Genomic DNA, 14310 nt, shown 5'->3' with positions numbered 1-14310 from the left:
ATTAAAAAGTTGTGTTTTGTTTAATAGGTATTTGTTTGTATTCTCTTTTATTATATTACATTATATTTTCATACTGTCTACTATATCTACTTACATTCAACATTGTAATGTCTACTATATCTACTTACATACAACATTTTACTGTCTACTATATCTACTTACATACAACATTTTATAAAAATACACAAACAAATGTGCATATTTCAGCCACTTGTTTTATTAAAATATGCACTAAAATACTAATGTTTTTAATGTATCATTGCTTATTCTCGCAGGAACTCAATTTAACAACAAGATTTAACTCTCTTGGGATTGTGCATGTTGTTTAGTGACAGGCCACTTGAGGGCAGTGTGTTTTTCTAAATGCGTCACACAACCTCAATGCTCCAGTTTAGAGAATAAACCTGGTTTCATGTGTAGTGCCTTAGCCTATATTCCCTACACAAAAGAGCTATTCAATTATCTTATTTATTATGCCAACATGCAGTAAGGATGACTTACTTAACTGTGCAATAAAAAAAGACAAGTTAGCACAACAATCAAATAAATAAATAAATAAGACAGAAAGACTAATATAAGACAAATAGCTGATTAAAAGCTCAATTGAAAACACACATCTATACAGACAACCCAAAATGAATAAAAAACAAGATTTAAAGTTACTTAAACATACTGTTACTTAAACTTACTGTCACTATTACTTTATTTTCTGAGGAAGCTGAGATGCTTCAACGTGTGCAGCAAGATGCTGGAGATCTTCTACCAGTCTGTTGTGGCCAGTGCACTCTTCTTTGCTGCGGTCTGCCGGGGGGCAGCATCAGAGCCGGTGACACCAGCAGGATCAATAAACTGATCAGGAAAGCTGGGTCTGTCATCGGCATCAAGCTGGACCCCTTTGAAGCTGGTGGAGAGGAGGACACTGAACAGGCTGTTGTCCATCATGATAACCCCACCCATCCTCTCCACCTGCAGCTGGACAGACAGATAACCCCACCCCCCCTCTCCACCTGCAGCTGGACAGACAGATAACCCCACCCATCCTCTCCACCTGCAGCTGGACAGTCAGATAACCCCACCCCCCTTTCCACCTGCAGCTGGACAGACAGATAACCCCACCCATCCTCTCCACCTGCAGCTGGACAGACAGATAACCCCACCCATCCTCTCCACCTGCAGCTGGACAGACAGATAATCCCACCCATCCTCTCCACCTGCAGCTGCACAGACAGATAACCCCACCCATCTTCTCCACCTGCAGCTGGACAGTCAACGGAGCTCCTTCTCCAACAGACTGCTGCAGCTCCCCTGTCACAAGGACCGATACAGGAAAACATTCCTGCCCACTGCAATAACTCTGTACAACAAATCACCTCTGGCTGGAAGAGAACTCTCTGCTCCATAGTTTCTCTTGGAATAAAACCACGCTGTACATTTTACACATATATCATCTGTTTAATATTTAATATTCCATATGTCATATGTCATATATTTATGTATGTATATATTTGCATATATAATATCTTGTCAAATTCAACATGTATATTTTCTACTTTCTTGTTTATTTCTAGTTTTGTTTTATTGTAAAATGCCTTGTCTTTGGGATCAATATCTTATCTTATCTTATCTTATCTTATTACACTGTAAACTTCGAGCAATAATTACTTTTTTTTAATTATATCTTTACTAATACTAGTACACCACTGTATATATTATAATATACATATTTATTGATGTTATATATTGTAGAACAATGTGCATATGTTTACCTTACAATTTTTATGTTATTGTGTCATTTTTAGATTTGTTGCACATTTTAACTTTAATGTATTATATTTGCATAGAGGTTTTTCTATTTCATTTTATTTATTGTTTTTTATTTTATTCTGAAATGGAACAACTGTCACGAAACACAGTTAAATAATGAAACAATTAAAATAATTCAGATTACTGCAGAAAAAATATTAATTTCTTGTGAAAATATTCAATTTCAGTGCAAAAATGTTTTCTAAAATATTATGCAAACACTAAAACTACCATCTTTTAAATATGCTCCTGTCCTTGTGTTTTAAAGCAAGTAAAATAATATACTTTTATCTCTCTTAGAATTCAGAAAAAGTACTAAAAAGTGTAATAATACGTGATGAATTCATCGTTTTCTCTCCTGGACATATACTGAATTGTGCCTCAAACCATAATACTAAGAAAGACACATGCATATAGTAATAAAGGACAGGTAGACTTTACAATTAAGCGTTTATATATTACGTATTAGTATTAACATGGCCGTAGGAGAGTGAGCAGAATTAACAGGGATGGATTTATAAATACGCTCTCACACCATATGGGCAACTCTTCAGTATTCTTACATAACTCACTGAATATGTGGAGGAGGAAGAGAGCAGCAAGCAAGCACTGAACACTGCCCACACACACGCGTGCACACACACACACACACACACACACACACACACACACACACACACACACACACACACACACACACTACACACACACACACACACACACACACACACACACACACACACACACACACACACACACACACACACAATGGAGGGGAGAGTGGAAGTGAAAATGTGGAGGAGGTTGGACAGAGAAAGAAAGTTGGATGTTGGAGTCAGGGTCAGAATCACTGAAATGTTCTCTTAACCACTAAATGCTTGCCGGTTACAGCCTTAAACATCATTAAATAAATACTTTGTGTCTTGGGACATCTTATAAAACAGGATTCTTTAGAACAGGTTTAATATTTTGGGGAAAACTCTTAATTGCTTTCTTGTTGAGAGTTATATAAGATTGATATTTCTCTCATATCTGTGGCTACAGGCAGCTACACCTAGCAATAACTAGCTTAGCTTAGCTTAAAGGCCTGGAACAAGGATAAGTATGTGTGCTAAGCTAGATACTCTATTGGTGGTGGTATCTTCAAGCTTTGCTCATCAGGATAATCTCCACATATTAACACCACTTTATGGTTTCTAAAGTAAAGAGCCATGACTTCACGTCAACACAGCTAAACTAAAGGTGGCTAATGAGCGTGATGTTAGCATCCGCCATTTTAAATTCAACCAAATTTACTGACGTATTTTACTGTACGATAGAAAACCATAATTCATGCTAACCACCTGGAAATATGTACATTTACGTATGTATTGTACAGTACAAAACCAAATGTTGTGTAGCCCCAGTGGCCCAATGGATAAGGCACTGGCCTCCTAAGCCAGGGATTGTGGGTTCGAGTCCCATCTGGGGTAAAATGTTGTTCAATGGCAGTATCATAGCTTTGGAAAGTGGACTACTCAGAGTCCTAAGTCAGTACCGGTACCTGATTGGACAGTATTGGTATACCGTTAAGCTGCTGGACAAACGGTGCTGCTATCGGTATATGAATTACGCTACTTCCTTAGTTTAAACAATTCTGGTTGGTTGGGAACCCTCATCCCGTGTGACGTATCCGGTTTGACTACCACTCTGATTGGCCACTGTGAATGCCACTCGTCATCTCTCCTAACAGCGCTCTTATTATTGTGAGACTTCCGGGGGCAGACCATAGGGGCAGACGCAACATCTTGCTAGAAACAGCGTCTCAAGGCTTCTTAACATTTAACAACCTATTAATGATGCATACCCACTTAACGGGAAACACTCAGCTAACAGACGATATTAACCATTTTACCTACTCGGAACAGAAGTCCAACACCAAGAGTCTAAATCAACACTTAGCAAAACGGGCTAACGGGGCTAACGGGGCTAACGGGGCTAACGGGGCTAACGGCTACTTTAGCACATAACTGGCAAAAGCGATCTTTTCTACGTCATTTTATCATAAAAACGGTTAATCCAATGTCTCTGTGTAACTTTAAAATGATTACTGATAATCCATCATTACAATTATAAATAATAAACGCAATAAACGGATTATAATGGTTAGCCGGCCGGAGCTTCCGGTTTAAGAGGTGCACACGCAGCGTCATGTTTACATGGATTTATGAACTGCCCCTAATTACCGCCCCCCTTCCAGAGACACACTGTCAAACACACTCATACCTGCTTGGTATGACATTGAAAAGTTACATTAAATAATAAATAAAAATAAATTACAATAAAATGACTGTTGTTTAATCTTCACATCTTGTAATCATGTCTATAATTTTGAGCACCAAATTATGGAAAAGTATCGATAAGAGTATCGAAAAATACCGGTATCGATAAGCAGTATCGGTATCGGTATCGGTAAAATCCTAACGATACCCATGCCTAACTTTGAGCAAGGTGCCTTTCAATTAGTGCATCAGTAAGTGTATTAAATGAAATATAGCACAGTCTAAAGACTTCACGTCACCACCGCTAAGCTAAAGGCGGCTAATGTTGGGCTATAAAGGAACTACAGCACGGTCACATGACTTCACGTCACCACCGCCATTTTAAATTCAACCAAATTTACTGACGTATTTTACTGTACAACAGAAAACACTAATTGATGCTAACTGCCAGGAAATATGTACATTTGCGTTTGAATAGTACAGTAAATAAACACATGATGTATAGCCCCAGTGGCCCAATGGATAAGGCACTGGCCTCCTAAGCCAGGGATTGTGGGTTCGAGTCCCATCTGGGGTAAAATGTTGTTGACTGGCACTATCATAGCTTTGGAAAGTGAACTACTCTGAGTCCCTTGAGCAAGGTGTCTTTCAATGAGTGTTTGTGTAGTTAGTGTATAAAGGAACTACAGCACGGTCACATGACTTCACGTCACCACCGCTAAGCTAAAGGCGGCTAATGTTGGGCTATAAAGGAACTAAAGCACGGTCACATGACTTCACGTCACCACCGCTAAGCTAAAGGTGGCTAATGTTGGGCTATAAAGGAACTACAGCACGGTCACATGACTTCACGTCACCACCGCTAAGCTAAAGGAGGCTAATGTTAGGCTATAAAGGAACTAAAGCACGGTCACGTGACTTCACTTCACCACCGCTAATCTAAAGGTGGCTAATGTTGGGCTATAAAGGAACTAAAGCACGGTCACGTGACTTCACTTCACCACCGCTAAGCTAAAGGTGGCTAATATTGGGCGTGATGATGTTTGTAATTGATCTCAAGGGAATCGGAAGCGATAAAATGCTGACTCATTCCTGCACCACTTGTTAGTAGCCAATTAAAAATAGCATCAGGTGCTTGAGCTTCGGTGCAGTTTAATATACAGGATGAATCAAGTCTAAGACATTCACCTCATTGCCACGTTAAAGATCTGAGTATTTGCACATTGGTCGTGCAACATAATCTTGCACCATTTTCTTTGTTTTTTAAATTATTGTTATTTGTCTCATATATATTTGTGTTGCATTGTTGGAGCCTGACTTCAGATTTCCAGTGCCATATTAACACTGTACTGCAGATGATGATAAATATTTGAATCTTGAATTTGAATCAAATTTTTACCTGGATGACATCTCACTCTGATATGGAGTAATACCATGATTCAATTGAAACTAAAACAACCTAATACAACTATATGCATTTAATATTAAGATAATAAACACATATTATTCTGTGCATTCCTCTGCAGCAGTAGAGGGAGCGGCGAGATGAGAGAGGGGGCGGGGAGAGCGCTCCTGTTCCGCCCCCAAGTTGCAGCACGAGCCGTTTAGCGCGAGCCAGCTGTGGAGCGCGCAGCGGGCGCATGCACGTTACCCCCCCTCCTCTTTATACGCGGAGAGAAAAAAAAACTCCGTTCCCGAATCCAGAGCCCGAGCAGCACGCGGAGGGATGGCTGCAGGAGGAAACGCACACCGCGCGCACCCGATTTCTGCACGCACAATCAACCACGCGCAGTGTCTACTAGTCCGTGTGACGTGCCTCCCCCTCCTCCGGTAACCGTCTCCTGCCTCCGTTGTTTTGGAGACGGTGGTTTTACGCGGAACCGAGAAACTATTACGCACCGGAATCTGGAGCGACCCCCTCCCAACCTCCCCAAATCCACCGTGCACTAAACGGGGGGAACACGAGAGCATCCCCCCCCCCCCCCCCAAAGTCTATCCTCTCTCCCACCCCCGGAGCTCTAGAGGGTCTCTTCTAAGCGAGAAAAGAGAACCAGGGAGGGGGGCAGAAGGCTGTTTTTGTAGCCGCGGAAGACGCACCCTCGGCTGGGCTGAAGCGCCGCTGTGTGCCGGAGGATGCTGCGGGAGTAACGGCTCTCAGAGATGGGGAAGGACCAGGAGCTGCTGCAGGCGGTGAAGACCGAGGACCTGCTCACCGTGCAGAAGCTGCTGCAGAGGCCCCGGCCAGGGAAAGCAAGTAAGGCTTCTTTTATTTATTTGATTTGATACTAAACCGTCAATCAGAAGGTCGCCGGTTCGATCCCAGGCCCCTGCTGCAGAGAAACCCAATCCTGAAAGGTTCTCTAAGGCTTTATTTCCATATGCACAGATTCAGTCTAGATATGGCAAACTCAAGTCCCAGGCTCCTCAACAATGCAACATAAATATATATATATATATATAAATATATATTAAACTATAAAGCAAATACAAACACAATAGACGTAATGCAAGAAGTAGAATTTTGAAATAGTGCTGGAGAATGTTGAAAGGTTTTCAAAAATGTCAAGGCTTTATTGTAAAATGCACAGCTTCAGTGTAGATATGGCAAGTCTCAGGTTCCTCTAACAATGCAACATAAATATATATATAACTATAAAACAAATGAGATAAGATAAGAGGTACTTTATTGATCCCAATTTGGGGAATTTTGGCGAAACACAATACAAACGCAATAGACAAGGTGCAAGAAGTAGAAATAATATAGTGCTGGAGAATGTTGCAAGGTTTCCAAAGATTCAAAGTCTTTATTGTCTGATGCACAGTTTAGCTTATTGTATTTACATAGACTCCTGGATTGACTTGGTTTCAATCCCTGCAACATTAAGCTTATTGTATTTTATTTGACATGTATATGGTTTACTTCATCTGCATTGGTCTTGCAACATTCACTAGAACCTTTTTTAAATTGTTTAATCTTAGGATTCATGTTGTTTATTCTTCTGCAGATACCGGATTATAACACACTCATTGGAATGATATTTCTCACACACACCACACACCATATGATGATGTGTGTGTGCATGTATGTGTGTGTGTGGGTGTGAGCAGGTGTGAGGCAGCCTCTGCTTCTGTGTAAATGTGTGTGTGTGAATGCATGTTGGCTTATTGATCGTGAACGTACCTGCAGGATTCTTGCTGTCTTGGACACGTACATCTAAAGGTGTCGCAAAAACTGGAAAACGAACCCATTAACATTTATTCTTTTGCATCTACACACTCGTGGATATTTCACACACACGAACCATTGCTGGCTCCAATTACACCTCATGATGGCGGTGTGTGTGCATGTATGTGTGTGTGTGGGTGTGTGATTAAGGAGGGGTTTCATGCATCGGGGTGTATCAGGGATGATTAGCGGTGGGATTGGAGACTGACAGACCTCGGTATGTGTGTGTGCACTGCAGCAGAGAGAGAGAGAGAGAGAGAGAGAGAGAGAGATAGAGAGGGGTGGTGTGTTTTGGATGTGTGTGACCCTGTCTCATGATGGTGAGAGATGATGCCAGTGGCCTTGTTCAGGTTCATCGTCACGTTCAATGACAAACACAGACGTACAGGGGTCCGGATGGGTGGTTAAACCTTGTGTGTGTGTGTGTGTGTGTGAAGCACTTCCTGTCCCCTGGTCTGGAGGTCAATGAGTTTCTGAATGTGTTTTTCGTTGTTATCCTGAAATAAGTGTTGCTAACAAGTGTCTAAATGAGACGACTATGTGTCACCACGCCCAACATTAGCTTGACATGAAGTCATATAGCCATGTTGTAGTTCCTTTATATGCTAACTGATGCACTAACAGAGGGTCACCTTGCTCAAAGGACTCAGAGTAGTTCACTTTCCAAAGCTATGATAGTGCCAGTCAACAACATTTTACCCCAGATGGGACTCGAACACACAATCCCTGGCTTAGGAGGCCAGTGCCTTATCCATTGGGCCACTGGGGCTATACATCATGTATTTATTTACTGTACGATTCATATGTAAATGTACACATGAGGATGAGTGTCTTCTGTCGTACAAAAGTAGAAAAAAAAGTAAAATACGTCTGTAAATTTGGCTAAATTTAAAAATGACGGTTGCTTACAAGTGTCTAAATGAGACGACTAAACTTCATCACGCCAAACATTAGCAACCTTTAGCTTAGCTGTGGTGACGTGAAGTCATGTGACCGTGCTGTAGTTCCTTTATAGCCCAACCTAGCATGCACAAACACTAACACCGGGTGTTTCTCAATCGCGAGTAAAGCTGCTTCAGAGCCACTATTTCAAGCATACTACGTCATCGAGTGCCGCCGAAGTACTGTTCCAATCTCCAGCATACTTGGAAATCTACCGAGCCCGGCGTACTCCGTTTGGAGAAATATCGAGGCTGCACATGAGTAGACTCCGCGGTCTTAAAATCCCCACAATACTTTGCGCACGGACCAATTTCCCCAAATCTGTGGCGGAAGATGTAAGAGGCGGGGCCTCTCATATGACGCACACCTGCACACTTGCTAGCGTGTTCCAGTCTTTGTTTTCCGAATGCCAGGAAGTATTCTTGACTCGATTCTGAAGCAAGATGCTCGGCAGACATGTGCTACCAAGCAAGCGTACTCGCGATTGAGAAACACCCAGAGCATCACCTTGCTCAAAGGACTCAGAGTAGTCCACTTTCCAAAGCCATGATGCTGCCAGTCAACAACATTTTACCCCAGATGGGACTCGAACCCACAATCCCTGGCTTAGGAGGCCAGTGCCTTATCCATTGGGCCACTGGGGCTATACATCATGTGTTTTTGTACTGTACCGTTCATACATAAATATACATATTTCCTGGCAGTTAGCATGAATGAGTGTTTTCTGTCATATAGTAAAATACGGTTGAATTTAAAATGGCTATTGCTAACAATCACGCTCAGTAGCTTAGCAGTGATGACGTGAAGTCATGTGACCATGCTTCGTTTATTGGCCAACATTTGCCGCCTTTAGCTTAGTGGTGGTGATGTGAAGTCATGTGACCATGCTTCCTTTACAGCCCAACATTAGCCGCCTTTAGCTTTGAAGCAATTCCTTCATTTCATATACTCAGAAAGGTGATCTATTTATCCTATATCGGTCAACAACATTTTACCCCAGATGGGACTCGAACCCACAATCCCTGGCTTAGGAGGCCAGTGCCTTATCCATTGGGCCACTGGGGCTACATGAACCTCTCTATTGTCTGCAGCTCTGTGTCTATGTATGACTGCTCTTCTATTGTCTTTATTCTCTGCAGAGATGAAGCTCTCCAACGAGCAGAGCTTCTCTCCACAGCCCACTCTGATGTGTGGGCTGCACAGAGAGACCCTCTGATAGGCTCATCAGCAGCAGGAATAACTGCAACAGATAAAATATAACATTTAGCCATTAAAATGTCTGGATTTATGATATATGTGTTGCAGAGTTGGGTACTTACATTATAACGATTGTTACAAACCGTTTTCCAACAAGACAAATCTGTTATTTTAATCGAAATACTGTTGAATGCTCTTTAAACTGCATCAGTATTGTGGTCGTTCTTTCATAAATTGACTTTCTATCCAGTTTTCATCTACATTTAAGATATGCAGAAGTTAGGCACCAGGCTTGTGAAGAACAAGCTAAGGTAACGTGCAACCAAAGAGCATGGGAAAAACACAGATTATTAATATGAAATATGCTTTATTTAGCTTTTTTGGTGGTTTTAATCACCAGGTGTGTTTGTGTTTGAGAGGTGGAGACCTTTGGGGAGAATTCAGCTCCAGAAAAATAACTCCTGAGTTCTTGGATATTAAATAATTAGAAGTGTTAGCTCAGCAAACATCAGTGAAGCTGCTTTATTCTAGCTGTAATTACCTGGTCTGTTTGTTTTTGTGGATGTGAAGACCCTGCTTATCATTTTGCTCCTGATAAAAACCTCCTCAAGCATCAACTCTGTGACGACTGCAATGGATGCCACCGAAGACACCAAATGGCATAATATACATATTTAATTTGTTTTTACCTAACGACCAACATTAGCCGCCTTTAGCTTAGCGGTGAAGTCATGTGACCGTGCTGTAGTTCCTTTATAACCTAGCCTAGCATGTACATACACTAACAGAGCAGCATCTTGCTCAAAGGACTCAGAGTAGTTCACTATGATAGTGCCAGTCAACAACATTTTACCCCAGATGGGACTCGAACACACAATCCATGGCTTAGGAGGCCAGTGCCTTATCCATTGGGCCACTGGGGCTGTACACCATGTATTTTTGTGCAGTACTATTCATACGTATATTTACATATGTCTGTTGTACCAAGTATAACACGTCAGTACATTTTGTTACATTTAAAAACAGCGGTTGCTAACAAGTGTCTAAACGAGACAACTAACTCCCTTTATACATTGATCACTGATTGAGTGGCTTGCTCAAAGGACTCTGAGTAGTCGAGGTCATGAAGTAGTTCCTTTATAGCCCAACGTTTTCATTTTTAGCGGTGGTGAAGTGAAGTCATGTGACCGTTGATACTGTCAACAACATTTTACCCCAGATGGGACTCGAACCCACAATCCCTGGCTTAGGAGGCCAGTGCCTTATCCATTGGGCCACTGGGGCTATACTCCATGTGCTTTTTGCACTGTATGATATATACAAAAATGTACATACGAGAATGAGTGTTTTTACCATTTCAACATTTTAGTGCATGTAAAGGGTCTGCAAACACAAAAATCTCTGGGTGTTTCTCAATGTCGAGTAAAGCTGCTCCAGAGCCACTATTTCAAGCATACTACGCCATCGAGTCCCGCCGAAGTACTGTTCCAATGTCCAGCATACTTGGAATTCTACCGAGGCCGGCGTACTTCGTAGCGAGAAATATCGAGGCTGCACATGTGTAGACTGCGCGGTCTTAAAATCCCCACAATGCTTTGCGCATGGACCAATTTCCCCAAATCTGTGGCGGAAGATGTAAGGCGCGGCCTCTCATATGACGCACACCTGCACACTTGCTCGCCTGTTCCACTCTTCGTTTCCCGAATGCCAGGAAGTATTCTTGACTCGCTTCTGAAGCAAGATGCTCTGAAGACATGTGCTACCAAGCAAGCATACTCAACATTGAGAAACACCCTCTAACAGAGCAGCATCTTGCTCAAAGGACTCAGAGTAGTTCACTATGATAGTGCCAGTCAACAACATTTTACCCCAGATGGGACTCGAACCCACAATCCCTGGCTTAGGAGGCCAGTGCCTTATCCATTGGGCCACTGGGGCTGTACACCATGTATTTTGTACTGTACTATTCATACGTATATTTACATATGTCTGTTGTACCAAGTATAACACGTCAGTACATTTTGTTAAATTTAAAAACAGCGGTTGCTAACAAGTGTCTAAACAAGACATCTAACTTGCTTTATACACTGATCACTAATTGAGTGGCTTGCTCAAAGGACTCTGAGTAGTCGAGGTCGTGAAGTAGTTCCTTTATAGCCCAACGTTTTCACTTTTAGCGGTGGCGAAGTGAAGTCATGTGACCGTTGATACAAGTCAACAACATATTACCCCAGATGGGACTCGAACCCACAATCCCTGGCTTAGGAGGCCAGTGCCTTATCCATTGGGCCACTGGGGCTAGACTCCATGTGCTTTTGTACTGTATGATATATACAAAAATGTACATACGAGAATGAGTGTTTTTACCATTTCACCATTGTAGTGCATGTAAAGGGTCTGCAAACACAAAAATCCCTGTGTTCCCCCCAACCCGCTTCAAACGCCTCCATTGTACTCCTTTGTTTACTTCCGGAACATAGTGACATCACTTTGGAACACTCGGGCTCTTATTGGCTAGCGCTCCAACACATTATACGTGATAGGCTAAGGGGGCGGGACATCTCTAAGCGGTTGACCTATCACAACAGAGCAGGCCAGCTAACCAATCAGAGTATTAATGATATGATCCTGCATGAAGTACAATAATTGCTTCCAAATTGTAACAAGTAGATAAGATAAGAGATACTTTATTGATCCCAAAAATGGGAATTGTTTGTGTTGCAGCAGCATAAAAAACAGGCATTGCACATAAGTAGAAATTAAAGAGTAGAAATAAACAATACTACAATTTAAACTTCTCAAAATAGAATTAAAACAGCATTGAAAAGTAGAAAATTATACAGTCGACTGTGAAGATAAAAAATATATAAACTCAGACATTAGAAGCTCAGAAGCATACATTAGAAATACTCAAGGTCAAGTACCTTCAGATTTTACTTAAAGTGGACCTATCATGCTATATTTGAATAATATAGTGTAGGACCATACCTATATAAGGCATATTTATACTTTTTTTTTTTGCAAAATACCAAACAGATCATGCATTTTAGCCATGCCTCATTTCGCTCAATTTGACATTTTTTAGCTCTGTTTTTGCAAGGACTGTTTCTGTGAGAACAGCACCATCTACAGGCCTGGCATATGTACTACAGCGTCTCCAGCGCTTTCGAACGGCAATGGCCGTGGCTGTCTCCTCCTGATTGGTGGAGTTGGCCCAATAGCCGTAGCGCCACCGTCCTGACGTCAGGACAGTGTTCAAATCTGGATCAGTTTTTATCAGATCCGTTGCTGCCCCTTTTTTAGAGATTTGGGTATGGAGGAAAATAGAGAGGGTTGTGTTTTCTGACACTTGGTGAGTTCCCTGGAACACCGGGGACACATATTCATGTAGAAAAGACGTACACAAGTGCATTTTGCATGATAGGTCCCCTTTAAGTACATATCTTGAGAAAATGTACTTAGTTACATTCCGACAGTTTCTTCATTATAATAACGGGACCAGCAGGTGGGCTTCATTGGAATGAAAGGCGCCGGTGTTGATGACATAATAATCACTAATTCTGAATAACATCACGACCTCGTTTTAACGACCCCGCACACACACACACACACACACACACACACACACACACACACACACACACACACACACACACCACACACACACACACACACACACACACACACACACACACACACACACACACACACACACACACACACACACACACACAGGTGTCTTCTATTATTCCGGATAATTAGACCTCTGCGAAACCTGTCCGACCCTTAATTGAATTTTTGATGCAACCTGTCCAAAAGATTAACATATCTACAGAAGAATGAATAAACCACTGCTGATCTGGAGGAGATTATGGATTGTAAGACTATGTTATTGATCGTTCTTGCTTTAATCCATTACTGGGTGAAGGGAGAACATATTTATAGAGAAAGCATTGATTATTTTAACTTCAGGCTCGCAGGATTTGTGAAAATAAAAATGATATTGACTGATATTGTAACTGCGATATGATTCAGGATATTAGAGGGAATAATCATTATCATTGAAATATATGTTAACATGATCATGGTGTGTATTTTAACAGGATCTAATATAAAATGCAATGCCTGATGTATTTTTAACAGCAGTGGTGTTGTTTTAATGGGTTTTATTTGGGACATTTTCCCTTCCTTTTGTTGTATTTTGCCAACAGAGTTGATCAGAAACCTATAAAAAGCTGAGATGAAGTTTAAAATGTGAAAAACTCAACTTTAGAGTGCGTTGTTTTATATTGTATACATTTGTATTTTAAGTGTCTTTGCATACTTCTAAAAAGCACTCTCTAAATCAAAATACAATGTGGTATTTAAACTAGCTCCCTTTCCCAGAAATGTATGTTTTATATGTATTTACACAACCAGAATGATTGAAATATTAAAAAGACTAAAATGTAGAAAAAGACTCCAGGGGAAAAAGCCACTAGTGTTGCACGATTTGGAAAAAATAAAGTGATTATTAGTAATTATTTTGACTGATATTTACACATAATTTGCCTTAAATGTTGCACTTACTGCTTTTTAAGATGAGATAAGATGGAACTTTATTTATCCTCGTGTGGAAATTCAAGCGTTTATAGCAGCAACAGGGTCAGAGGGAAAAACAGGATTCAAACAAGGTTAAAAATTAAAATTAAATACAAATAAAAATAATAATACAAAACATTTTGAAAGAAGATATCACAGTAAAACGTTGAGCATCTGATTGGACATATATAAATGTTGCATTAGTCCATATAATGCAATTTCAATGCAAGTCATCTTTCAGTTTGTGTGTACAGAGAGATCGAAGTACCGTTTCCCACAATCCCGAATACAGAAACAAAT

The 14310-nt window shown here is 41.0% G+C and overlaps 1 protein-coding gene and 8 non-coding genes across 9 annotated transcripts in view; 3 read left to right on the top strand and 6 right to left on the bottom strand.

Annotated features, from left to right (window-relative positions):
* The first annotated feature begins 3202 nt into the window (after window positions 1-3202).
* trnar-ccu lies at window positions 3203-3275 on the top strand. The gene has a single exon. It is a non-coding gene; the product is annotated as a tRNA-Arg (tRNA).
* Window positions 3276-4568: 1293 nt separating this feature from the next.
* On the top strand, window positions 4569-4641 carry trnar-ccu. The gene has a single exon. It is a non-coding gene; the product is annotated as a tRNA-Arg (tRNA).
* A 1491-nt stretch (window positions 4642-6132) lies between these two features.
* The window catches only part of LOC117479108 (caskin-1-like), a gene marked incomplete at its 3' end in the record, with an annotated part of 83817 nt that continues 75639 nt past the window's right edge, over window positions 6133-14310 (top strand). Inside the window, 1 exon segment of the mRNA XM_034126130.1 lies at window positions 6133-6318. Coding sequence (XP_033982021.1) covers window positions 6225-6318 — 94 coding nt within the window.
* trnar-ccu lies at window positions 7987-8059 on the bottom strand. Its single transcript has one exon. It is a non-coding gene; the product is annotated as a tRNA-Arg (tRNA).
* trnar-ccu lies at window positions 8804-8876 on the bottom strand. The gene has a single exon. It is a non-coding gene; the product is annotated as a tRNA-Arg (tRNA).
* Window positions 9225-9297, bottom strand: trnar-ccu. The gene has a single exon. It is a non-coding gene; the product is annotated as a tRNA-Arg (tRNA).
* Window positions 10641-10713, bottom strand: trnar-ccu. The gene has a single exon. It is a non-coding gene; the product is annotated as a tRNA-Arg (tRNA).
* Window positions 11295-11367, bottom strand: trnar-ccu. The gene has a single exon. It is a non-coding gene; the product is annotated as a tRNA-Arg (tRNA).
* On the bottom strand, window positions 11656-11728 carry trnar-ccu. The gene has a single exon. It is a non-coding gene; the product is annotated as a tRNA-Arg (tRNA).

This window comes from Trematomus bernacchii, unplaced genomic scaffold, assembly GCF_902827165.1.
Source record: "Trematomus bernacchii unplaced genomic scaffold, fTreBer1.1, whole genome shotgun sequence".
NCBI lineage: Eukaryota > Metazoa > Chordata > Actinopteri > Perciformes > Nototheniidae > Trematomus > Trematomus bernacchii.
The sequence above is the reverse complement of the archived record's forward strand: the minus strand, read 5'-3'. Positions and strand labels throughout refer to the sequence as shown.